Source organism: Budorcas taxicolor, chromosome 21, assembly GCF_023091745.1.
Source record: "Budorcas taxicolor isolate Tak-1 chromosome 21, Takin1.1, whole genome shotgun sequence".
Taxonomy (NCBI): Eukaryota; Metazoa; Chordata; class Mammalia; order Artiodactyla; family Bovidae; genus Budorcas; species Budorcas taxicolor.
In genome coordinates, this window is record NC_068930.1 from 22401410 (window position 1) to 22427476 (window position 26067).

A 26067-nucleotide genomic window follows, 5' to 3' on the forward strand; every position below is an offset into this window, starting at 1 on the left:
AACATGTGCCTCTGGGAACAGTGTGTGGCTCTAATCTTAATCAGGGTGACGCTTTTATCTTTTAATGAGGACATTTGCTCTGTTTATAACTTTGATGTTTCCGTCTGTAGATACCGTGTTGCTGTGTGTTTTCTGTTTGTCCCACCTGTTCCGTGTTCTTTTCTCTTGCCTTCTTTTAGAAGGATGAGGTGTTTCTCTAGTTCTGTGCTCCTCTGCCAGGTTGGTGGGTGCACATTCGCAGACACAGCCTGTGTTTTACATTGAAGTCTAACTTAGTACTTTTACTGCCTCCCTGACACGACTGTTTCCTCCTTGTCACTGTTATCCTTTAAAATTTTAGATATATTGTCGGCGTTATCATCACTGTAGCATTAATATTTACCCTGACAGTTACCTCATTGTTGGTCTTTACTTGTTTTTTATATTTCAGTCAGAGACGACTTTTCTTTCTCCCAAAGCACTGCCTTAATATTTTTTTAGTCATGTCTGTGGTTGATGAATTGTCTCATTTCCATTTGCCCTACAAGTCTTTATTTTGCTTGCACTTTCGAAGAGTGTTTTTGTTGGGTATCGAATTCCAGGTTGGTGGTTATTTGTTTTTCAGCATTTTACAGATGCCAGTCCATTATCTTCTGACTTCCTTTTACTTGAAAAGTCAGCTCTCAGTGTTGCTGTGCCATTAAAAGCCACAGCTTTTTTCCTCTGAGAGCTTGAACATTTTCTTCTTGCCTTAGGCACCTGCAGAGCTGCTGAAACCAATGTGTGGTTTTCATTTTTGAGTCAATGCTCTGATTCTTGAACCAACTCTTGCCACTGTCCCTGTCAGTCAGTTCAGTTGCTGAATGTCTGACCCACTGCGACCCCATGGACTGCAGCCCGCCAGGCTTCTCTGTCCATCACCGATTCCCGGAGCTTGCTCAAACTCATGTCCATCGAGTCGGTGATGCCATCCAAGCATCTCATCCTCTGTCTTCCCCTTCTCCTCCTGCCTTCAGTCTTCCCCAGCATCAGGTTCTTTTCCAAAGAGGCAGTTCTTCGCATCAGGCGGCCAAAGTATTGGAGCTTCAGCATCAGTCTTTCCAATGAATATTCAGGACTGATTTGCTTTAGGATTGACTGGTTGGATCTCCTTGCAGTCCACGGGGCTCTCAAGAGTCTTTTCCAACACCACAGGTCAGAAGCATCGATTCTTTGGCGTTCAGCCTTCTTCGTGCGCCAGCTCTCACATCCATACATGACTACTGGAAAAACCATAGCTTTGACTGAATGAACCTTTGTCAGCAAAGGAATGTCTCTGCTTTTTAATGTGCTGTCTAGGTTTGTCATAGCTTTCCTTCCAAGGAGCAAGCGTCTTTTCATTTCACCGTCTGCAGTTATTTTGGAGCCCAAGAAAATAAAGACTGTCACTGTTTCCGTTGTTTCCCCATTTATTTGCCATGAAGTGATGGGGCGGGCTGCCATGATCTTCATTGTTTGAATGTTGAGTTTTATGCCAGCCTTTTCACTCTCCTCTTTCACTTTCATTAAGAGGCTCTTTAGTTTCAGGCCCTGGAGGCATTTCTTATTCCCCTGACTGTCTTTTCTCCACCATGAGGGGCCCCATTTATAGTTTTTCACAATGTAGTTGAACAACGGGTTCCTTCGCTATATTCTATACTTTTTTCCCTCATATATATATATTTTAACCGATCTATTCCTCAGTTCACTGATCCTCTCTTCAGCTACATCCAACTTGATGTGAAGCCCAGAGCCTGAGTTCTTCAATTCAGTCACTGTTATTTGAAAGTTCTAGAATCGGTTTTGAGTCTCAGAAAGTTTTCCTTTTGTCAAGTATATTTTTGAACTGGTGAAGTTTGCATCTGATTCCTCTAGCATACCTCTGATATCCTGATACACATCAGATACCTCTGGATCTGTTTCCGTTCTTTTTCTCTTGGTCTTATTTGTTGTTACACCCGTATTTGCTTTTTTGGTTGCATGGTGGACATTATCTATGGAAACCCCTAGAGTTTCTGGTGATGCTGTCTTCTCCAGAGGTTCCTCTGATGTAGACCTCTAGTGAGGACAGAGCTGTCTGTTCACTCAGGGTCTGAGTGACCTGAGGCTGGGGTGTCTTTGTAAGCTGAGTCTCAGCAGCCTTCACCCACCTTCCCCCCCTGACCCCAGGGAGGAGCCCTCCAGCATCTCCATCTGGAAGCTTGGGGTGCCTCCCATGGCCCCCTCCCTTCTCGGCCGGTCCTGAAGCCCACCGTCTGTCTCCCGAGCACCACAAGGTGATTGATACTCAGTGCTCAGCCGGTTTGGGCAGAGTGCTGGGTATGTTTTCTGTGCCTCCCGTTTCTTGAGGAGCTTAGTCTCTACCATCCGGACTGACTTGTCAGGCCTGTGGTTGGATTTTTGTCTTCCCAGCCCAAGGAAGTGTCCAGAGCTGTTAGCCAGGCCCCTCTGCTTGACTTTTTCCCTGCCTTTTCTTCCCAGAGTCAGCTTTGTTCTGATGCCCCGAGGGAAGGAGCGGCCCTCTCAGTCTCCAGCTCCCTCACTGGGCTTTTGTTTGAAATCTTGGATTGTGGCTGCCTAAGGACCTCTTTTGAAAAGTATTTAGCTTCTCTAGCTCTTGGTAGGCTGACCCACAAGCTGCTTGCATCTATAACTGGTAGTGGGGAAGCCCCGGGTGTCTTCTCTCATCTGAAGCCACATGTAAAATTCACAGTAATTATATTGATCATCTTTGGTACTGGGGTAAACAAGAACCAGGGGCCCTTGCTCATTACCCACGGTTGTGTTTCTGATCAGAATCCCCTGCTTGCCTGGGCTGTTTCAGTGCCCCTTGAACTTGGGAAGAAGGTGGGGCAAGCGGCCCATGCGGCCTGGGGACAGAGGAGCCAGTCTGCCCTCTTCCCTTGCCCCTGCCGGCCCAGGGCAGGCTTTGTGATGACAGGCGGCTGGCAGTGGAGGAGAAGGCTGAGGAGGAAGGGGCTGCGTGAACTGTATTCTGTGATGTGGTCAGGTGTGGGTTTTCTTTTTCAGTGTGAAAAAATGACTGCTTTGACTCTTCTCTCCAGTTTCACTTGAAGGTTGAAAATGAAGATTTTATCCTTAAAGTTGAGCACAGTGATTTTACAGTCTTTTTGAAAGCAACAGTTGAGGTTTTCGAAAGACATCTCAGAGAACTCTCGCAGATAAAGCGACAAAAAGAGAATGTGTTCAGGGTGAACTGCGGGCGGGAGCCCAAACCGTACTCTGTATCTTGCAGAGTCTGTAACTGCTGAGATGGGTGGATATGGGGCCTCAAGCCCCCGGGGGACGGAGGTCCTCAAGTGACAGCAGAGGCCCCGGCTGAGCCAGGAGCCGTATGGCCTGTGCCCTGGCGAGTGGAGAGCCGCGAGGCTGGGAGTGGGGCCAGGAGAGGGGGTGGGAGACTCGGGCGTGGAGGGAGGGGCAGCACCTGGCGGGGTCTGGGAGGCGCTGGCTGTCGCGGCTCAAGGCAGGGACACCCCTGAACCTCCACCGTGCAGCCCCCACGGGGCAGAGTTGTCTGGCAGCCCAGGGTCAAAGTGAAGAGGGCGAGTTCGCAGCAGATTGACCGAAGCCCTGTACCCACTGTGAATTCATTTTAAGTGCCTAGAGCGAGGTTGGTCAAGCCCTTGCTGAGCTCGAGTGAGGGAGTCAGTCAGGGAGGACGGAGCTCAGGGTGAGCGAGGGGCAGCTAGTGCGGTGAGTCCTTGTCACCCGGGTGGGTTCCGGGGACACCCTTGAGTTCAGTGGTGCCCTTTCAGTAGCCTCCCTGGAGGCTTGTTTGGGTGCTAGAGGAAGCAGAAGCCCACTTAGAAGACGTGCTCATTCCTAGTGGTGGTGGTTTCTGAAGCAGTTGCTACTATTTGGTTCGACTGTGAACCAGTATCCTTGCAGGGTCATGTTTGGTGGTGGGCCTGAGCTGTGGGGCACAGCCTTCCTTCTCCTGCAGCCCACACTCATCTGTCATCTTTTGGGCAGCCCCTCCCCCCTCTCTGCACCCTTGATGGTGGGCCTGAGCCCAGCCCCCCTGTTACCATGGAGCCCCTTATGACCCAGTGGGTTCCAGGTGCCAGGCTCCTGGGAGACGTGCTGGAGGCAGAGCCTTCGTGCCATTTCTTCTAGAGACAGCAGCGCTGATGGTCGTGGTGTGAGAGCGGTGGTCCTAGTGTGAGAGCAGTGTGTCTGAGAGTGGTGTGTGAGAGTGTCGTGTGTGAGAGTAGTGTGTGAGAGTGGTGTGTGAGAGCAGTGTGTGTGAGAGCGGTGATCGTAGTGTGAATAGTGGTGGTCGTAGTGTGAGATCGGTGGTGATCGCTCGGGTGCTGAGGTATCGAACCGTGAAACAGCAGTTGCCCCTGAGTGGGGGGCTGCCCCCATCCGCGAGGATGGGTCGCAGGAGGGCCCGCCTGTGGGCGCTTTTCCAGTGCTGCATCCCCAAGGCAAAGGCCAAGACAAGGAAGAACTTGGCCTCGGCCCAAGTCCTGGAAGCAGAGCGGCCTGAGGTGAGAGCAGCCGGGGGCTGGGCCCGTCGGATTGGCCTTCACGCGGCGAAGCGTTGGAGCTGTGTTTCATTTTGTTAGCATGGCTGTGGGCCCTGCCGGCCAGGGCGTTTTGGTCTTCTGGGCAAGATCGACCCCAGCAGGTTGACCTTGTAAGTGGTTGTGCAGGGGCTGCGTGGAGGACGGGCGGGGGCCCCACAAGAAGGGAAACACTGTCTGGAGGAGTCACTGGGGCACGTGGATTGAGCTATAGAGTCAGTCCTTGAAGCAGAAAGGCTAAGCCCCTTAACCTCTCCCATCTTACAAAGCACAGAACAGTGTGTCCAGTATCTTAATGACGGGTACCTGCTGCTTATGTGTAGAACATACACCCTCATAGCTTCACATGTCTACTACATGCCTCTTAACAAGTGTTGGGCAGTGTTCTAGGCGCTGAATACTCAGTATGTAGTAGGGGATATGTAGCCCAGGATTTTTTTATTTGTGTAAAGAAAACTAGAAGAATGAAAGACTCCATGTGGTTCAGTTTGAGCAAGTTCACCACGTGGACGGCACCGCGTGCGTGAAAATTGTGATAAAATACATAAAACATGACTTTAACATTTTCTCCAGTTTATTGAATGACTGGGTGACTTCAGTGGAGTCAGGCTAACAGATGGCCTTGGGGTGCCATCAGCCTTTTTCCCAGAGGAACACTCCAAAGCCTGATGGCCTTGTAGATCTTACCTTTCTTCCTCACTCTTCCCAGCGGTTCTAGGTCACTTGTCTGTGTGTCGTTTAAGAATCTCTTTATCCACTTTGTTGTTAGGTTTATGTTTAGGGAAGTTTCTCAGACGTCCCTGGGTCTTGAGAAGACAGGCTTGGATTCCGGGTTCTCCCCTGCCGCATGCCTGCCAGGTCGAGGTGGAGGCTGAAGGCCGGTCTGAGTTGTGGTGGTCTGTGTGGTCCTGGGGTCAGTGGACCCCCTCTTCTCTGGAGGGGCAGGGAGACCCTTTGTGTGGAGCCTGGAGAGACTTGACAGGGTCAGTCTTGAGAGTCTCGCTCTCTTTTTAATTTGTGTTTGCATTTAGTTACTTACTCATTTCACTGTTTTCTAGGAGTTGGCAACATCTACGGAAGAACTCAATATATGCCGGGAACAGCTTCTTGCAAGAGAAGAAGAAATAGCTCTGCTGAAAGCAGAGAGGAATAACATCATGGTCAGTAGGGGAATTCTCACATGTTGACATTTGCCCCGCGGGGTCACCGCTGGGCTCCGTGTTGCTGTCTTTAAACTCTGTCTGGTTTTCAAGTCATTTTTCACATCTTCCCACTGAGCAGACCAGGGTGGATCAGTTTGGAGTTCTCATACTTTGCTTCAAATTTATGATGAGAGCTACTATAATTTTCGTACATTTGAGGGGGGAGTTCTCTTAACCTACAATTTTGTCCATGCTACAGTTTGTGTGGGGTCTTAGTTCCCTGACCAGGGAGTAAAACCCATGACCCCTGCAGAAGTGTGGAGTCTTAACTACTGGGCCACTGGGGAAGTCCACTCTAACTTTAGACTGAAGTGGCGGGATTCCGACTTGCCTTAGCATGTTTCCGGCTGTAGCATGAGGCTGAGAGGGGTTGTCGGCCCTGAATTCAAGCATGAGGTTGACGGTGCTCCTTTGGCCCTGCCCTGCAGCTGCTGCTGGAGCACCTGGAGTGCCTGGTTTCCCAGTATATACCGTCCCTCCAGACGACGGCGGGCAAGTGGCAGGCGCAGTCCCCAGAGGGCATGACCAGCGAGCTGGAGGTGCTCCAGGCGCTGAAGTCACTCTTTGAGCACCACAAGGCCCTGGACAAGAAGGTACCAGCCACCCGGCCATCCTGGATTTGTACACTTGCAGCCTTGTTAGGTGGACGATGCACGTATTTATGTAACTAGTTGACTTTTGAGCTTCTTGAATTCTTGTAAATACTTTTCTTCTGTAAGAAGTCAGAGTTTTATATGGTTAAAAAGTGTTGCCTGCATACATGCTCAGTCATGTCCGAGTCTTTGCGACCCTGTGGACTGTAGCCCACCATGCTTCTCTTTTCCTGGGACTTCCCAGGCAAGAATACTGGAGTGGGTGGCCATCTTCTACTCCAGGGGATCTTCCCGACCCAAGGATTGAACCTGCCCTCTTGCATTGGCAGGTGGATTCTTTACCATTGGTCCACCTGGGAAGCCGCCAGTTAAAAAGTATTAGTTGGTATAAATGTCTCAAGATTTATTATATTCTGTATATCAATTTGCAACTAAAAACTAAGTAATAGAATTATTTTAGGAAACAGTTTTTTTCCTCTCAAACTTAGAATTTAAAGCTGTTAATAAGCAGATTTTTTGATGTTAAGATCAATGAGATACATTAAATGTATTCTGTTATAGTAGCCGCGTATTAGGGTGAGTATACAATGGCAACCCACTCCAGTACTCCTGCCTGGAAAATCCCATGGGTAGCCGCGTATTAGGGTGAGTATACAATGGCAACCCACTCCAGTACTCCTGCCTGGAAAATCCCATGGGTGGAGGAGCCTGGTAGGCTTCCGTCCATGGGGTCGCGAAGAGTCGGACACTGCTGAGCGACTTCACTTTCACTTGTCCCTTTCATGCACTGGAGAAGGAAATGGCAACCCACTCCACTGTTCTTGCCTGGAGAATCCCAGGGACAGGGAAGCCTGGTGGGCTGCCATCTATGGGGTCGCAAAGAGTCAGACACGACTGGAGCGACTTAGCAGCAGCAGCAGCATACACTAAGAAGTGCACTCACGTATATACACACATCAACACACGAGGAGCACTTGAAAGGTGTAGTTTGTTAGAAGAATTAGGTGCCACACATAACAAGGTAAGTTGGATCATTCATCGTGTAATTTCAGTTAGTTCAGTTCAGTTCAGTTCAGTTCAGTCACTCAGTCGTGTCCGACTCTTTGCGACCCCATGAATCGCAGCACGCCAGGCCTCCCTGTGCATCACCATCTCCCGGCGTTCACTCAAACTCACGTCCATCGAGTCGGTGATGCCATCCAGCCATCTCATCCTCGGTCGTCCCCTTCTCCTCCTGCCCCCAATCCCTCCCAGCATCAGTCTTTTCCAATGAGTCAACTCTTCGCATGAGGTGGCCAGAGTACTGGAGTTTCAGCTTTCACATCATTCCTTCCAAAGAAATCCCAGGCCTCATCTCCTTCAGAATGGACTGGTTGGATCTCCTTGCAGTCCAAGGGTTTGTCATTTGTATCCTTTCATTTTAAGAAAGTATGAAGGCTGTAGTGGTGGACATCAGATGTTCTTTATCTTTCTGATTGAGGACCAGCCCACCTGGGTTATTTTAATGACCAGTAAACTAGACTTGTGGCTCAGAGCTGCAGGATCTCTTAAGCACCCCTTTGTCCAGGAGGAGACAAATTCTGACTCGAATCACCTGGTTCTATTCGAGATGGATAGCGTCACCATGTATTTTCTTTTTATGCTGTATTTTCAGTTTTGAGTTGAGTTTTTCCAAATGGAGTTTTGCTGTCTTTCCTTATTTCTTTATTCGGATTCAATGTTTTGGTTTTCGCTGATGATTCTTAAAGAGAAGAATAACCCGAAAAAGATACTAATGGACAGAGTGCTTGATGTAAATCACAAGCAAGAAAACATGCCAAGCGCCAATGGAAAGGCATGTCCTCAGTCTCACTCTCTGTCTGGTTCTCGTCTTACTATCCAGTCTGTGCGGGGCTGTGGAGACCTTTCACCAATGCATCATGTAGGTCTGAGTGGCCGTAAGGGACGTGTGAGCTCCAGAGCGCAGAAGGCAGTTTTGACTTCACCGATTTCCCGGAAGTGCTGTGTTCCCTCCCTCCCAAAACCAGGCTGTCTAAGGTTTCCTTTCCCCCTTAGAGAACCCGCGACGAAGACCTGGCTCAGGTGACCGAGCTCCAGGAAATCATCGAGAAGAAGTCACGGGAGCAGAGAGAGATGAAGGACCGCCTGGCAGCCCTCTCTGCCCACGTAACAGAGCTGGAGAAGGACCTGGACACGGCCAGGAAGGACCTCCTCAAGTCTAAGGAAGTACACGTGAAATTACAGCAGGACGTCCGTGAAGTGAGTGACAGTGGACGTGTCTGTTGTCCTGAGGCGGAATGTGGGTCCCTTGTTCTCCCCGTGATCTCAGCCTTGGCATGGCTGCGTGAGCAAGAGCAGAGCACTGGCGAGACCGCCACTGGCTGCCTTCCCGCCTCTGCATCGAGGTCTCTGGGCTAGAAGAGGCCTGGTCCAGGCGGCCCGTTGGCAGTGGACCAACATGGCTGTGCTGCACCCTGGGTGTGGACTCCTCATTTCCACAAGTTCTAGGGGGCCTAGTGTGTTCCTTTTTAAAAAATTCATTCATCCACTCATTCATTTATTGGAGTAGAGTTGCTTTACACTGCTGTGTCAATTTCTGCTGTACAGCAATGTGAACCAATCATATGTATATATACACACACACACACACAAATCTCCCTGGTTTTTAGGTTTCCTACCCATTAACTTCACCACAGAGCACTGATAGAGTGCCCTGTGCTGTTCAGTAGGTCCTCACTCGTTGCTGACTTGATGCATAGTATCAATAGTGTGTATATGTCAACCCCAGTCTCCCCGTTCATCCCCCTACCTGCCTGCTGAATATATTCCCGATGATGCTGAGATTTCCTTCTGATTCACTCAGGTGAGTCTGAACATCTGTGGAGCCCATTCTCCCGGAGAGATGGGAACATGCTGTGTGGGCTCTGCTGAGGCAGCTTGCCTGGCCATCTTCTCTAGTTTTCTGAGGTTCCGCTCCTTGAAAGGATGTGTGACAGTGATACCAGCGGTCAGACAAGTCGAGTGGCGTTTGCTCACCCTCAGATCCTCAGGCCCGTGCTGTGTAACCATGCAGAATCAGGATGTTTCTGGCGGTCGTGTCTGCTGGTGTCGTGATTTATGAGAAGCTCCCTAACGGTCACTGTGAAAACAGAAGAGAGCTGGGGGCTCAGGCCTCCTCCCGTGAGCCTCGCCTCTCCTCTCTGTGCAGACAGACAGTGCCCACCCTGCCCCACCCCTCCCCCATGAGACCGTCTCAGAGTGCACCCCTCCAACATGTGGTACAGCAGGTGTACTGGTTTAGTAGCTCGGTGTGAGTCATTCCGTGTGAGAACTCAAAACAGAAATATTTGCACGTTTGTATAACGTGTTCACACTACTCTTTGGCAACAGGAGGAGATTAGGTGGCAGAGATTAATACACAGAGAATTCTGGAAAAAGCGTTTTTAAGACCTTGCACTTTTAATGTTAGGACAACCTCGGTTACTTAGTGAGCACGGAGGGACCTGAAATGGATTTTGAGCCGGCGGACAGGAGTCGCATCGGCAGCAAGCTCTGCTCCTGGTTTGAGCGTTTCCTACATGTGGTGTAACTGCTTGAGAAGAACTAGGCTTGAGAAGGCTGCTCCCAGTTGTGTAACACTGTGACTTCTGTTTCTACTCATTAATATTCTTATTGAATTTTGAGGAAATTGCATGAGATTTTACCAACTTTCACCTGAGGAAATGAGCCTCGGAGCTCCCTGTAGGATCTGTTGAAGGTCCCTCCCTGTTCTGGGTCAAGCCCGCCTGTATAGTGTGGAGACAGAGATCCTCATTTCATGCCAGATACCTTCCCTCCTGGAATTCTTGCAATGACAGAGTAGTTTAGTGTACTTTTTGTTTGCTGGTTGGGTTTATGATGTAGAAAAGAAGCTTGGTAAATCGAGTGGCCAGACAGACATTAAGACAGATGGGTGCCATCGTGGCAAATGTGACATTTGAGGTAGGCGCGTTTTTGCTCACATCTCAGAAAACTGCCATGTCTAGGACTTTAATTTTGAGGATGCTAATTTTATGTTTGATTTGAAACTTAGGATTTAGTCCAGCTTTTTTACTCTTAATTGTATCGCAGTATTCTATGATAATGACTTACCTTTTCTCCTCTGCAATGCCTGGTGTAGGCTATGGCCCAAAAGGAGGACATGGAGAAGAGAATCACTACACTTGAGAAACGCTACCTCGCTGCACAGCGCAAAGCCATCTCTGTGCACAACCTCGATGATAAACTTGAAAATGAAATCGCAAATAAGGATTCTATGCATCAACAGGTAATGGCTTTTCCTGAACTGTGTCTGACTTCTGTAGTAGTGAATACTGAGGAAGGAAGGTAAAGACCTTTTCATGTGACTCCCATGTTGGAAATGAAGTCCCAGTGTAAAGTTCTTATGACCCTAAAATACTGCGTTCAAAAGTGTGGATGTACATCATGATAAATCAGCTGTACTGAAAGGAAATACATTTTTTAAAAATTGAGGGTGACTGCAACTTAGAGGTTTGAATTATTTGGGATTTGGGTTGACCATTTTGTGGAATTCCACTCCTGACTCTTGTTTTACTTGACTTGAATCTGTTGGCTTGTTAGCATTTTTCCTGAAAGAGCAGAGAGCAGCAGGGAACTTCACAGCAGCTGGCTGCCTGTTGGGAAGTGGGGTCACTGTGACAAAAGGCAGGGTTAGAGCTCCAGTCTGATTAAGGTTTGTACTTCCTGTGGTTTGGTGAGCTTTACTTGTTCCTGTTCCTGTATGGTCTCACATAATCAGGATTTAATCAGGAAAACCAAATCTGGCTTCTCCAAAACAAAGTGAGTCAGTCTGGTGTGTGACAAAGTGTATCATTGGCCCCACTACAAAAATAAAATACTAGAAAGCCATTGAAATGTATGATGTGGAATGCTAATTAAGAGCATTCTGATATACAAAATAATGGCTGTAAAAGGCAGATCAGAAACTACTACGTACCATATGCTGTTGTTTTCTGAGGGTTTTAAAGCACATCTTATTGTTTATGTATCTACATAGAGTAATACACACATAGAAAAAATAAGAAAGCTGCTTAGAAATAAATGCTCACCTCTCAGGAACCCGAGCGTATAGATCATTTCATTTTTTTTCTTTTTCCAAAAAGAATCTGTCTAAATGTTCTACACTGAAAGTTTTCAGAGGAAGAAGATCTGTTAAAAGAATCATCATGCATTTACAAATATTAGTTGACTGGCATTTCCCCAGGCACACTCTGATCAGGTCTGTATTTCAGAGGAGATGAAAGCCATATTTTGGCTTACAAGCCCATGGCCGTCTGGGTTGGTAGGGTTCCCTTCAAATGATGATTCTGGTGATGTTTTAAGAAGGGTCAGTACTGACCCTTAACTTGTCAATAGGAATGCATAAGCTTCTACAGAAACCTGATCTTCTGTAATATATAAGAACTTTTTTTTTTTAAAGACTTCTTTGGAGACGTTTAGGAAGAGCAAATACTCTGGCAGGAGGTGTTCTGCCCACTGAGACCAAGCCCAGGAACACTGAGAGAAAAATTACCGTGACGCGGCTTCCGAAACAGAACTAATCCTGTAGACACACGCATTTAGGTTTTGTCTCAGCTTACTAACAATGGCAGAGGCTGCACCACTTGGCCCATTTTGATGTTCTGCTCTCCCTTTGTAGGAGGAGGATAAAGACCGACAGCTGCAGCTGTGCCTGGAGCTGGCAGAGCAGAAGCTGCAGCAGATGCTGACAGAAGTGGTGGCTGAGCTGGCTCAGCGGGGAGCTGCACTCTCCAAGGTGCTGCTCTTGGTCCCCGGGGGACTGGCACGGGGAGGGCCTGTTCCCTTGTTGTCCCACCGTGCCCCTCCCCGAGCTGCTCAGTCCACAAAGGAGCGCAGACACGGGGGTCGTGCTGCCCGTCTGAGATGGGAGCGCTTCCTGAGTGTCGGACAGTCCCCGCTCCCGTGTCATCCCTAGGTTAATTTCCCTCCAGTTTTGTCCTGTGCTCTGTGTGTCCGCAGGATGCTTCAGCTCCGAGTCACTGCTGCTCAGAGTTCAGTCAGCAACTCAAAGCCTAGCAGGATAAAGAACGAGAAAAATCCCATTCTCGTTAAGAGATGGCCAAAATAGCTCTGTCATGAACACAGTTTTAAGTCTTTATTCATACATTGTTGAATAAGTCACAGCGGGGCACGGTGCAGACCCAGGGCCCCACTCCCAGCTTGCAGTCCCCGGGAGCCCACGGGTGAGAGGCCGCGTCCAGGAGCCGTGGCGCTGCTGGGGATATGGTGCCCAGAGCCAGCCGGCCACCCCGTCCTTCTGGTGGGAAAGGTGTTGCCTTGCACTGCTGGTGGGCACTGGCTGGGCATGGAGAGGCCGGCCGGGCCTGTGCTGGCCTGGCTGTCGGAGCATTGCCTGGAGCTCAAGGAGCGCCTGAGGGGCCGGCTGGTTTCCCGAGGCGGGTGGTGTCCTGTGCTCGCAAACCCTCCCCGAGCAGGGTCACGAACAGCCGCCAGGGGGCGCCCTTCTGCCTGTGATCTTCCCCTCAAGGGCTGGTTTCTTCTCTCCCCTGGCATCTTTGCTGTCTGTCCCCGGTCGGCCTTGTAGTCTGAACTTTTGTCTTCCGGAAGCTCTGCCACTAAGGAGGCGAAACTGTTCGAACTTACCTCCCAGCTTAGGAAGGAAGAACGTGTGCCCTCGTGTGTCCCGTGCTTGCCACTGCCTGCTGCCCGCGCTGGCTCGCCCCAGGCAGTCTGAGGAAGGGGCCTGGGGCCAGGGGGAGCACCTCTCCTCTCACGAGCCGGTCACCAGCACCCTCCGTCACCCACGTGTCACACACGAAGCCGCGCTGGCTGCGTGAGCAGGCGTGCGGGTGTGCCCCCCGCGAACCCGGGGCCAGTGGTCCGCACAGAGCATGGCCCGCTTGCCGTCCCTGCAGTCACAGCCCGCGTGCCGTCAGGACAGGGTCGTTGCGAGCGGAGCTGACGCTGTTCTCGGCCGACAGGCGGGAGAGAGACACAGCAGCATGGAGGAGAGGGGCGTGTGGGCCGGAGACGCGGCTGGGCGGGGCCGGCGCTGCCTTTCTCCGCCGCTCCTGTCTCTGCCGTCCAGTGTGCGTGTGTGGCCCTGTCTGCTGATCCAGGCACCCAACCTCGGGAGCAGGGCCAGATGTGGTCGCCCCTAGGTGGTGGGCAGGGGCCAAGGGATCCCCACGCTCAAGGAGGACGCTTGTTGCTCTGACCATCCAGGCCGGGGAGCTGCTCAGCATAGAGTTGGACCTTACGAGTGGCCCTCAAACCTGAGGGAGCCAGCCCGAGGCCCGTGAAACGGAAGGCATGGTGCCCAGGTGTGGAGGTGCTTGCCTCGGACGTGGCGCTGGAGTCCCACATGCCAAACTGCTGGTCCAGACGTGGGGTGTGTGTGTAGGATGGCTGCTCCTAGGCAGGAGGAGAACCGAAGTTGCGCTGCGACAGAAGGCGCACCAGGAAAGGGCGATGGTGGAGGCTCGCATCAGAGAGCCCTGAGAGAGGTTTCCCGGAAGGGTTGGCCACACAGCGGTACCGACCATCCAGGAAATGGAGTGGGGATCCCAGGTCCAGCCTCAGGGGTCAGTACTGTCCCCACCATAGCTGTGTTCTTGGGCCTGGAGTGCAGAGCCTCACATGTGGGCTCCCAGGGGGCTGTGGTTCTGACTCCCATCATGAGACCTCGGTGAGGCTCCCTCTCTGCTTAAGCAGAGGGCTCAATGTCTCCCGATCAGGGGTGCACTTCCTTACTTTCAGAACTGCTGCTCAGAGGCTGTTGAGATTGGGATGCTGTTTATGACTAAGCCAATTCAAAGTAAACTTTTGTTTTGCTTTAAAAATATTTGAATGCTGATGCCTTATGCCTTCATGCTAGTCAATAAGCGTGACAGCATCCACAGGCAGTGTGTAAAGGAACAGACATAGATGTGTGCCCACAACCGTTCCAGAAAGCATCAGTGAGGCGGAATCACCAGTGGCCCCGATGTTACCAGCCGCTGTGCTAGAACATTCTTCTAGGTCCACGCTCACCCCTTCATTTCTTTCTTAGCAGTTTATTTCTGGGGCTTTGCTGGCATTCCAGTGGCTGGGAGCCTGCCTTGCAAGGTCAGGGACGCAGGTTCGATCCCTGGTTGGTGAGCTAAGATTCCACGTGCCACGTGGCAATCACATGAAAGGAATCGCACGTGATGCAGCTAAGGCCCGATGCAGCCAAATCAGTAAGTTTAGTTCAGGATCTTTTATATAATGTGATAGAAAAGATTGAAGTAAGTAAAAGCAAGCATTCTCATATTCCAACTCCAGCCATCTCTCTTTTTATTTGCTTTGGAAAATGTCTGAGAACCTCTATCAGAGCAGCTCAGTGGGCAACAGTCTGGTGGAGGTTCGGTGAAACCTGTCCCAGCTGCACCAGTGCCCTAAAGACGAGGCCCAGAACCTTCGCCGAGGTCGGCGCTTGGGTGACGCTTGTCTGAGAGAGACCCATGGTCACTACAAGTTCTGCGGCACATTTTTTCCCCCACAAAACCCAAGATGATACCCACACCTCACTAGAGAGCTCTCTTCACCCTGACCTGTGGGCTGGCCCTGAGGTGGGGATAGTTTTGTCTCAGGTTTGAATTTTACATGTGAAACCTGCCCCAGTTTCCTGAGTGACCACTGAACTGCAAAAGCTGAAAGCAAGTATAAAGCAGTTTCACTTACCCCAGGGACCTGGCCTCCTTGAATCTAGAAGATCAGTCAGGGAAGGAGGAGTTTTTCTGTGTACAAGTTAGTGTTAACAGTTGTCATCCGGCTTCGTGCCGACACTTCCCTCTGGGCGCGAGGTCCGCCCCTCATCCCGAGGTGCTTTATGCTTTCAGACAGGAGAGTAGCCATCCCGCAGTCCACGCAACGTCTGTTAAGAATTGACTCTAAAGCACTGTATGTATCTTTTTCAGAATTCTCTCCTATGGGAAGTTGAAAATGCAAAAAAGCATTTAGAAGAAATGCAAAACGACAAGGTCCTTAAATCTCTAAATCCTTTAGAAATGTGTTAAGAGCTGAACTGAGCTGGGTTCACTGTTACAGTTACTGCAGATGCTTCGCGGAAGTGGAGTTACATTTTCCTTATGGCTAGTCCACTGCTGTAACGTGTATAGCATTTCTGGTTTTGAACATTGAATGTGATTTGCATTATAGGCGGATTTAGAGCGTGTGGCCGTTGTGTGTGGTTCCGAATTCTAAGTAGTCCTTTCTGGGTTCACCCGAAAGCTGAGACAAAGCATGAGCCTGTCACGTGGACAGTGCTGTCCGTCAGAAAGATAATATGAGCCACATACACAGTCTAAAATTCCCTAAAAATGAGCGGGCTGCTTCACGTGCTTTTTTCACTGCGAGTCTTGAAATCTGTGTGATTTCCACATCGAGCTTTGCACCGGCCTGCGTCACATCCTCAGTGTGCTGCACAAGGCGAGTGACTGCCGTGGCCGACAGCACAGAGCTGCCAGGTTGAGTCGAGTGACTCGGAAACTTGGCCCGTTTGACTTGTTTTACCCCGTGAGGAAGTGAAGTGGGGTGTAGAGGAATGAATGTCAGCAATGCCCAGGAATGAATGTGAGGTCCATGGAGACAGTCTAAAGCAATGAGAGGAGCGAGGGCAATAGAGTGAGTCCTGTCCCCCACCACCCGAACCCCGACCCCAAGTCCAGCTTCTCTCTATAGACTTCGTTGTCGTCAATGGCTGGCCATGTTTCCTCCAGAAGCTTTTCTACACCTGAGATGTGACTTCTTATTCATTATGGTTTATAAGGGTTAGTATTGTTCTGAGTGTTTCTATTTGCTGTGGAACACTTAGAGTACAATTTCTCAGAATGAAAATGTTCAAAAATGTGTGATTTTAAGGCGAGAGAATGGAGAGGATGTGCTGATCGGGCTGATGGGGGTGAACCCATAGGCAGCTAGTTCGCCAGAGCAGAGCAGGAATGATGGCAGGTGGTCCTGGAGCCAGGAAAAGGGGTGGCCCAGCCCTGGCGGGGGTGGGGGGGCGGGTCGTGACGAAGACAGAAAGCGAAGGTACTGGCCACGCGGGACAGGGAGCCGGCAAGCCAGCAGCTCGAGGCTGCCCCTCTGTTGCTTTGAGGTCATGTCTGGGAAAACAAGGCAGGACCTGGGTGAGAGTGGGGCAGGGGGGAGATTTGCGGAGAGCAGGGTGTGAGGTGTGAGAGCGGGAGGGCGGCACGGGGCCCAGCAGGCACTCTTGCATGCGTCTCAGATGACAGAGGCGCCCTTGCGGTGTGCGGGGCCATCCCCAGAACAGCCCGAGGGCCTGTGCCCTGAGAGGAGAGCCACGGGAGGCTGGCCCTCCCGGCCCCTGGCTGCCCCTGCTCACTCCTGTCTGTGCGTGTTCAGACCAGCCTGGAAAACGGAGGGCTGGGAACCCGCGAGGACGGCACTCCTCGGCGGACTAGTACCAGTGATACCGGTGGGGTGGACCCAGCGGCTGCGGAGCTGAAGGGTTTTTTTTTTTTCTAATTTTCCTTCAGCCTGGCTGATGGAAGCAAGGATATATTTTTGTAATTTTCGGTTTTTATCTCTGACTCCATCAGCCCACCCTTGTGAATAACCTCACAGGATTGCCTTCCGTCCACGCTGAGACCTGAATGTCACCAGGCCATCTAGGAACTGGATTCTCCTCCTGCCGTTTCTTCAGTACTGCTCGCTTAAGAGATGGCAGTGTCTCATAAGCAGGGCCCATTTGTCCAAAGTCAGGGCTTCCATGTAAAATTGTGTTCAGTTCCTGATAGACTTGAGGTGCCAAGAACGTTGCTGACGAGAAATGGTCCTCTCGTGCCCAGGTGCAGCTCCTGAAAGATCAAGACCAGGAGCGCGGGCAGCAAGCCAGCGTGCTGGCCAACGTGGGCCAGGTGTTCAAGAGTGACGAGGGCGTGTCAGACGGCGAGGGCGATGGGGTCACCCTCTTCAGCTCGCCTGCTCTGCTGTCGCCCAGCGGCCAGGCCGATGCCGAGACTCTGGCCATGAGGATTCAGGAGCAGCTGGACAAGATCAACGAAGAAATCTGGTGGGTGCGCCTGAGCCCAGCTCTCCGTAGACTCAGCTTCTCTGAGGAGCTGTTTTCTGCTTAGAGAAGTCTGAGTGTTCCGTAGTAAGAAAACTGACGTTCAGTTCTGAGATTGCCCTTGATTATAGAGCTCAGTCAGCCAGGGCATTCTGTCCACAGTGTGGTGTCAGCACTCTGTGGGGGGGCGTTGTGGGGTGTCCCCCGCTCAGCTCTGGGCCCCAAGGTGGGTGAGGTGCCAAGGCGGTGTCCCCTGTGGCCCGTGTACCCTCCAGCACTGAGGGTTCGCCCTCGTGTGTCCCTCGGAGCCTTCTACGTTCTGGTGAAAAGCCACCTGGAACAGAAAAGCTGGGGTTCTGGGCTTGGCAAATTCCCACTCAGATCTGCATTTTCCTTTTGAACTTAATACATTGTGAAGATTGGCTTGTTGTAAGACAGTGATCCAAGGACATGTGTTTGAGTTTTTCTCATCTCATCAGTATATTTAAAATGTTTTCTTTAGACCCAGTCTTGGCAGTTAGAACAGTTTACAAAACAGGATAGAACCCAAAGGCCCGCCTCGTGGTGAGCAGGGGGCCCTGGGTCTGGGTGCAGCCGGGTGGCTGGGGCCCCGAGGCCTGCCTGGTGCCACACACGCACAGCTGTGCCTCCTGTCCCGAGTCCACGTTCAGAGTGGCCGCAGGCCGGTGACCCTGCACAGGACGGGGCAGAGCTGCTGCTCAGATTGTTCTCATCCCGTCACCCCTGGCGAGGTGCCCGTTCCTGCCGGTCGAGTGCAGGGGGCTCGGGGAAAAGGCACGGGTGAATGGCACAACCAGCAAACGCAGATGGTGCCGCCTGTACTTTTGACGCTGAGACAGACTGCTTTGTGGGCCGTGTTTGAGCACAGACAAGCTCAGAAAGATTGTCTTTCCTCATCCCCATAGGAAATTGGGAACACTTCTGTATTAATATTTTTATTTTTAGAGCAAGTTGTCAGGTAAAAATGATTTTTCCTTATGCAATAAGTTGACTTGATGTAAATGGTAAATTCTGTCCATCAACTTGTCAACAGTGAAAAACTTTCAAGATGTATAAGTAGAAGTGAAACTGGAGAGTTTACTACCTGTAAGAATCTTGTATTTTAATTGGAAAATCATTTTATTTGCATAATCATGCATTTAATCTGTATATAAAATCATCCATGACATATTAGGGGAGAAGAGCAGTAACTGTGAATTCTAGGTTAAGGCAGCACATTGACCTGAATCCAGAAACTCACACAAAGCTGGTGGAGAACTTCATCAAGTGATGCATTTGCACATACACAAGCTTAAAACAAAATGAAAAGTGCAACTCAGCACTTCAGCTGGTCTGGAGACGTGTTTAGAAACTCCAGCTTGCTCGTGAATCGCTGTTTTGGTTATACGGAGTTCCGGATTCCCAGTGGAAAAGATCTGAGGCACTGACGTGCATCTCTGCCCTGAGAGCAGGGAAGGTGAAGGTGGTCAGCTTCAGGTATCTCCTCACAGGGAGAGTCAGCACCCAGGCCCCATCAGAATGTTAGAGTAAATAAGTCAAATCAAACGTGAATGATGAGGGGCCACTTTGTAAGACTCAATGATAAGTTATTGTAAGTTTGAGACTATTCCAAAGAGGGAAAGCTGAACCTTTTTGCTGAGATGTTAATTGAGCAAGTCTTCCTGGAATTTGCTGATCGTGACACAGAATGCAAGCCCAAATTCGCTGTCCAGACATGTTCCTCTGCTGACAAAGGCAGGTGATGATTTTATTCTGTTTTAGGTTGAAACAAAAAGACAAGGAGAACACGGATCAGCGGGCGGAGGGGATTGAGAGCAGGGTGGGCAGTGAGAGCTTCAGCAACCTTCGGCGCTTTAAATCCTCGGACTCCCTCAACCTGGATCCCGCCTCCTCGCATGCCGGCTCCTTCCCGCCCAGCAGAGGGCGCTCCATGCCCGAAAGGAGGCAGCCCAGCCCTGAGCGAGAAGACAAGCTGGGCTTCATGACTCTGGTATGTGTCTGCCTCCTCCCTGCCGCGTCCCTCCCCGAGCACACTGGTTTTCTTTTGTTTGTTTGTTTTTTCTCTTTTTACCCAGAAGAAAATCAGGTACGTTTGCTACGCTCAGAGGTCTAAGATTTTTAAAACGGCCTAGTCTTGAATCGGGCTTCCCTAGTGCCTCAGACGGTAAAGCGTCTGTGTGCAATGCAGGAGAGCCGGGTTCGATCCCTGGGTTGGGAAGATCCTCTGGAGAAGGAAATGGCAGCCCACTCCAGTATTCTTGCCTGGAAAATCCCATGGACCGCGAAGCCTGGTCGGCCACTGTCCATGGGGCCACAAAGAGTCGGACGCGACTGAGCGAAATCATTCCATAATCACACAGCGACAAATGAGTCTTGATATTTGGACCCCTGGCTTAGGAATCTCAACTGGTCTGCTGGCTGATGCGCCTGGCCGCACGCTCAGGCCAGCTCTGCGTGTGAAACCAGGTTCAAAGCCCGGTGCCCCAGGGCTCTAGTGAAGAAGTCTGGCTTCCTCACTCTTCCGAGTCTGAAAACGGGATGACGACCTAGGGCTTTTGGTGACAGAGTGTGCGGCTCTAAAGCACATGTTCCAGCTTTCTTCCATGTTTAGCTTAGGTTTTGCGAGTGCATTGCTGTTTACCCCATGAACTCATGTTTACAACACTCTGCTTTGTAACTGCACTTGTATTTTCACTTTTTTTTGGTTACCACCCGTTTCGTGTTAGCTGCATTGTTAGTCGGCATATAATTAAATTAACTGTGAATCATTTAGCGGCATGTGAAGTGGTAACTAGTCCATTTTGTGGTCTTTGGAGACACTGTTTTTATAATTTGCTTCGTTGGCTTAATTAGTTGATATTTAAAATTCTTTGACGATTTCTCTGTAGTTTCACGATTGATTTCTTTCCGAGTGTTTGTAAAAGAACAGTTCTGTATATTTTGTCCTGCTGTTGGAGTTCTCTGACGGTGTGTCTGCTTTCATCATTGGTTTTGATTTCCTGGCTCATCCTGTTGTCTGCTCAGCGGTTGTCAATCCAGACCCCAGCTTCCCACCACTGCCCCGCCTCGCCCCCGAGGCTGCCGTTGACCCATCCATCTCCCCTTCCCCGTCCTCCCACCTGCTCTGGTCATAGCAGTGCTGTGGTCCACAGCAGGCGTCCCCTTAGTCGGGTTTGTGCTTTGTCTTCATGTCTCATCAAATGGTGTTTTTCCCCATAGCAGTAAGTTTGAATTAGCGTATCACTATGCAGTTACAAGCATAATGTAGATGGATCCTAAACCGCATATCATGTGTCATTCATAAATGAGATTATCCTTACCTAAAGAAATGATCTTCTTAAGTGTAGAGTTAATGGACTTTTGACACAATATCCTTTCTGTGTTGGTGCTTGTTTTTAAGACTATAAATCTCATCAGCTTTTGCACAGTGAATGTCTCTATTAGACTCTTTAAAAAAGCATCTTGTATGGTTAACAAAATATAAAGACTGCACCTGCTATTATGCTAGCTTTCTTTCTTACATATTTTCACCGGGAACCTGCTTTAATACATTTATTTTGAGAACTTTTAAATCAAATTCTAGGTAAGCATTTTATGTTCATGTCCAATAGATGGTTCGATTTGTTCAGTGTTCAAATAGGTATTATGGTAACTTCCTCATCAGTTAAATTACTATTTTAAAGTATAACATGTTTTTTATGAAGAGAAACTAACTTATAGAGAAGTTTGGCTGAGCATAGACAACTGTTAGGGGCCTTTATTGTACAGAATGCTGTGCTTTAATAGATCATGATGTTGTAATAGAACTGTATCTTCCTGAGTAATAATTTATAGTGTTTCTCTAGTAAATCTTGAATAGCTTATTTAATTTCTGTGGTCAAAAGAAATGTTCTGTTTCCAGTTACATGTTCTCTAAATGTTCATCTCACTTATATGTTTGCCATCATTTTTGCTATACTGTGTTTGTCTGTACTGATTCTTGAATTTTTAGCTTCAAAGTCGCAAGATATCTGGTTTCTCTTCATTTCTTTGCATGCATCTATCAGCCTAGTGATTTAAGGAAGCATTGTCGAAAGGTAAACTATTTAGTAATTTAGCATGCCTCTGTTTCTCTGTGAAGTATTAGAGAGTCCTTATCATTTTACATGAATGAACACTGTGTGGTTATGTACTGGTGAATAATTGACATTTTCATGGAAGTAATGAAACTCACCCACCACTGGGTGCTGATGGTTCTGTTGGAAATAGGTCATTTGTTGGGACAATTGTAACAGTGTGCCTATCTCCCACTTGTTTGCCTTCTAATCATCTCATGCTTATTTATAATAGAGATAGTATTATTTATTATTTTAAAATTTTTCTTTACTTATTTTTTGGCCATGCTGCACAGCTTATGGGATCTTAATTCCCCAACCAGGGATCAGACCAGTGTCCGGGCAGTGAAAGTGCCAAGTCCTAACATCTGGACCACCGTGGAATTTCCGCTTAGAGTTTTTTTTTAAACAAATGACTGAATCAGAGCCATAGAAGTTAGATTTGGGGGAAGTCAATTTAATGACAGTGGGTAGCAGTGTGCAGGAGACTCTGTGCGCCAGGCACCGTGTCGAGTGCTTTCCGAGTCTGTCATCTAATCCCGCAGATGCCAGGTGAGGTCCAGGCTGCTGTTATCCCCATTCAGCAGACAGGGACACTGAGGCTTAGAGAGGCCGAGCACCGTGCCCAGGCCCCCACACCCAGCAGTGTGGTTCGGACTGGTCTGATCAGAGCCTGGACACTTCCTGTGGTGCCGTCCAGCCCGCTTTGCTCCAGAGGCTCTCGTGTCCATCACGGCATCCCTGATGGAGGGAGCATCAGGAGGGAGCTCGCTGCCTCTCCCGTTTGGTCACTTGGTTGAGCCCCTGTTGTTGGAGTCCAGTGCCCCGAGGGCTGGCCTTCCTTGTCCCTCTCCCACTCCCAGCCCGCCGATGGAGCACTCCTGGGGCCTTCCTGCAGGACTCGGGCAGCCGTGCTCCAGTTCAGGCAGCTCAGTGCCCGGGAGCCCTTCTGCTGGGCACAGCAGAGCAGCGCCATCACCCTGGGGTTGGTGCCCTGGGAGTGCCGCTCGTCCGCTCTGTGGCCTGCTTTGCCCTCCTGGTAAGTGAGGACACGGCACTGCCCATCCTAGTCATGTGGGCACCAGTGGGGCGGCTCCCATCCTGGGGGAGGGCGGCCAGGCTGCGGACCCAGAGCCTTCCTTAGGAGGAGGCCCGGGGGAAGGGGCTGGCCGTGGTCCCTGACTCTAAGGCAGGTGTTTGTCTCCACTGAGTCCATAGTCAACCCAGGTGTGTCACTTCCCTGCTCTGTTCTTTGTTGTTTTCTGATTTTTATAAGTGCTTATTTTAACTTGAATTTGAGATTGATCCCTGTTCAGTTCCATGTGGATAATTTCTAGCCTTTGTAGCCTTCTGTTGTCTGAGGTTTCTTGGTAGAGGTCAGGGGAGGGTGCCCAGTTTATCCAGCTGCTGTTAAATGAGTTCAGCTGTATTTTGCACTAAGTCACTTTGTTGTCACCAAGCTCCTGTGGGGCTGCACGGGACCAGTATTCTTTACAGAATCCCATTAAAAAAGGACTGGTTAGTTGGTTAAAACAACACACTCATTGTTTATAAAAATACTTGCCATGCATGTTTCCTCAAACCTCCCCTGCTTAACCACACACCCAAATGTATAAGTGAGACCTGTCTGGACCCCGAGTGGTTCATCTGTTCCCCACACTGTTGCCACCAGTGTCTTTCCTATCTTCAGACCCAGGACTAGCGGAAGAGCTGGGAGTCCAGGCGAGATCATCTTTTTCCTTTTTTAAATTAGTTTATTTTTTAATGGAAGGATAATTGCTTTACAGAATTTTGTTCTTTTCTGTCAAACCTCAACATGAACCATCCATAGGTACACATGCATCCCTTCCCTTTCGAACCTCCCTCCCATCTCCCTCCCCATCCCACCCCTCTAGGTTGATACAAGATTATTTCTTAGTGAAGACCTAGGAGAGCTTCATGTAAACCCCAGGGAGCAAATGACACTCAAACTGGGTGTAAGCACTTCAGTGTGTAGCCCCCGGTCTGTATGTTACTGAGAAATACAAGCCAGACACATGGTGGTCGCATGGAGGGCTTAGGTACCTTTTCTGTGTTTCACTTGTTGTCCTGGGCTCAGTAACCTGCATCATCACTACAGATGATCTTGGGTGGTGGTACAAGCTGTTTCCTTTCCTCCTTCAAATCGAAAGGTCTGGACGGCTTTGCTGAGAGGTTTCTTACTCTTGCTAGTGGTGCTTCTGAGCAGCATCTGGCGATGAGCAGTCCTTTCATCAGGGCAGTTCATGCCATGCAGGGTTCTCGGTGCTGGGGTGGCTCTGCTGTCCTGCCTGGCAGGGCCATCTGTTCACTGGATTTCAGGGAGTGCAGAGCCCGGCTGCAGGGAGGCTCCTGTCCATGGTCTCGGCAGTCAGTGGGGTGCTCTCGCTGCTCCACGGCCCCGCTTCTCTTGAACAAACAGTCCTTTAAGATGGCATTAAGCTAGAACAAGGCATTTTTTGTACTTGGCGGATAGCATTGCTAATATATTTTCAAGTAAGTTTCTGGTTATAATGTAAAGCCTGTGTGATTGCCTTTTTCGACACAGTCTATTGTTAGCCAATTTTACACTTACCTCACTCCCTCAGCTGCCAGCCATACAGGAAGAGGTAGAAGATGACACCATCAAATGTGAAACCTCGACCTCCGCCTCGCTGCGGTCCTTTCGGCTGGACCGGATCACGGGCTCACTGCGCACAGCCAGCGATGAGGATATCAGGGACGCCCGCAAGTAAGGGGCCTGCTCGCCTCATCGTCAGTTTCAGGAGCCCTGTGCCTCTTGTCTTGAAAGAGTTGCAAGGATGGTTGTAAAGGAATCCCACTGGATTCGGTGCCTGTGTTTAGTGGTGAACTTCAGGTGCTGGGGTAGAAGAGCTCAGTGACCTCAGTGATTTTAGAGAACATCTGTCTCTACGTGTTGACTCCTGTGGGAGGTCTCTTCCTGCTCTAGCTAGAGGTCTGCCAGGCCTGGGGCGCGTTCCTGATGGTCACGGCTCCGTGCCTCTCGGCTTTGCTCTTGAGGGTCCCTCCCTTTTCCTCAGGGGTCTCCTCTCAGGAGACTGTCTGTCCCCTCCTGTGACTGACACTGTCCTCATTCAGACCCCCACCTGCTGAGCTCCCGTCGTGAGCCAGGCAGCACTCGATGGAGGGCACATGCGGTCACCTGCCCAGCAGCCCTGCACAGTGACCGTCGCTCTCCTGCCACGGCTGAGGACGGTCACCCTGCAGGAGGCGGGGGGAACTGCCCAGAACTGGGGAGCTCGCCTTCTCTGGGAGCGTCGTCACCTGCCGAGCAGAGACCCTGAGGGAGGGTCAGGGTGCCTTCTGCACCAGCTCGTCTGGAGTGAAGACCTCCCTCCTTGGGGGAGGGCTCCAGTCAGAGAATCTCAGCTTCCTGGGGCCATTGGTTGTGGCTTCCTGCATCGCTCGTGTGGAGTGTGGTTGGTGAAGGAGACTCCACTATCTGCTGCGAGGTTGAGGCGTGGGTGTTGCTAGGTGTCCGGTTCTATCAGTAGGTCTTATGGAGGGGTGTGTGTTTGTACAAGGGTGCCAGTTAAAGGTCATTTTCTCTCCCCGAAGCGCGACAGGCTCTCAGGACGGTCTCGGGAGCAACCCCAGCAACAGAAACAGCAGCCAGGACTCGCTGCAGAAAGCCCCAAAGAAGAAGGGCATCAAGTCCTCCATCGGTCGTTGGTTTGGCAAGAAGGGAAAGGGCCGGCCTGGACACACCAGCAAGGAGGCGTTAGGACCAGGTGGGTGCTTCACCGTTCAGAGGGAGGAGGGTCTGCGTGTATGTCCCTTCTGTGTCTCCCCCACTGTCCCCACGAGGCTGCTGTCACTCACGCTGGGTGTCCTCCTGGGAGGAGCGGAGGAGGCGTCTGTCTTCTCTAGGGTCCGAGATGATCAGATCAGTTGATGAGTAGATGGGTGGACGGGTGGATGAACAGATGGCTGGCTGGATGGGTGGATGAATGGAGCATGGAATGAGTAAAGCAGATGCTTACTCCAATGAGAAACGTATTCTACGAAATGGGTTGAGTAGGAGCCGGGCAATGACTGTTTCCTCCAGAACAGTGACAAGTGTTTGGAAACGGCCTAAGTGCTCATCAGAGAGGAGTGAGGTACAATCTGTGGGCACCCCACAAGGAACAGCATCCCCTCCTTCCTGCCACTTTCCCCATCCCCAGGGGCTCATGAGGGGTTCTGCCCATGCCCCCACCCCAGCCCACAGCCACGCAGGTCCTCCTGGGCTCTCCTCATCACACAGTGTTATCATCAGGCCCCCGTCTCGCTCGGCTTCATCTCCTTAAGGACAGGGTATGTTCCTGCCTCTTCAGCCAGATATTTGTTGAGTGTCTTCTTTTTGCTGGGTGTGGGATTTACAGGGTGAGTAAAACAGATGTGGTCTGGAGCACAGTGAAGGGAGAAGAGAGAAAAAGGAGCAGATTGTTCAGTGCTATCCCTCTTGTTAGTGAATACAACACTGAGCTG

The 26067-nt window shown here is 50.3% G+C and overlaps 1 protein-coding gene across 1 annotated transcript; it reads left to right on the forward strand.

Annotated features, from left to right (window-relative positions):
* The first annotated feature begins 4397 nt into the window (after window positions 1–4397).
* On the forward strand, window positions 4398–25492 carry LOC128066991 (liprin-alpha-4-like). The gene is made up of 15 exons (XM_052660117.1): window positions 4398–4514; window positions 5609–5710; window positions 6181–6351; window positions 6910–6925; window positions 7317–7365; window positions 8077–8179; window positions 8401–8604; window positions 10505–10651; window positions 12044–12160; window positions 13368–13475; window positions 17223–17446; window positions 19226–19454; window positions 21511–21540; window positions 24165–24307; window positions 25156–25492. The coding sequence occupies exons 1-15, from the start codon at window positions 4398–4400 to the stop codon at window positions 25490–25492; spliced, it is 2097 nt and encodes a 698-aa protein (XP_052516077.1).
* Window positions 25493–26067: the final 575 nt, after the last annotated feature.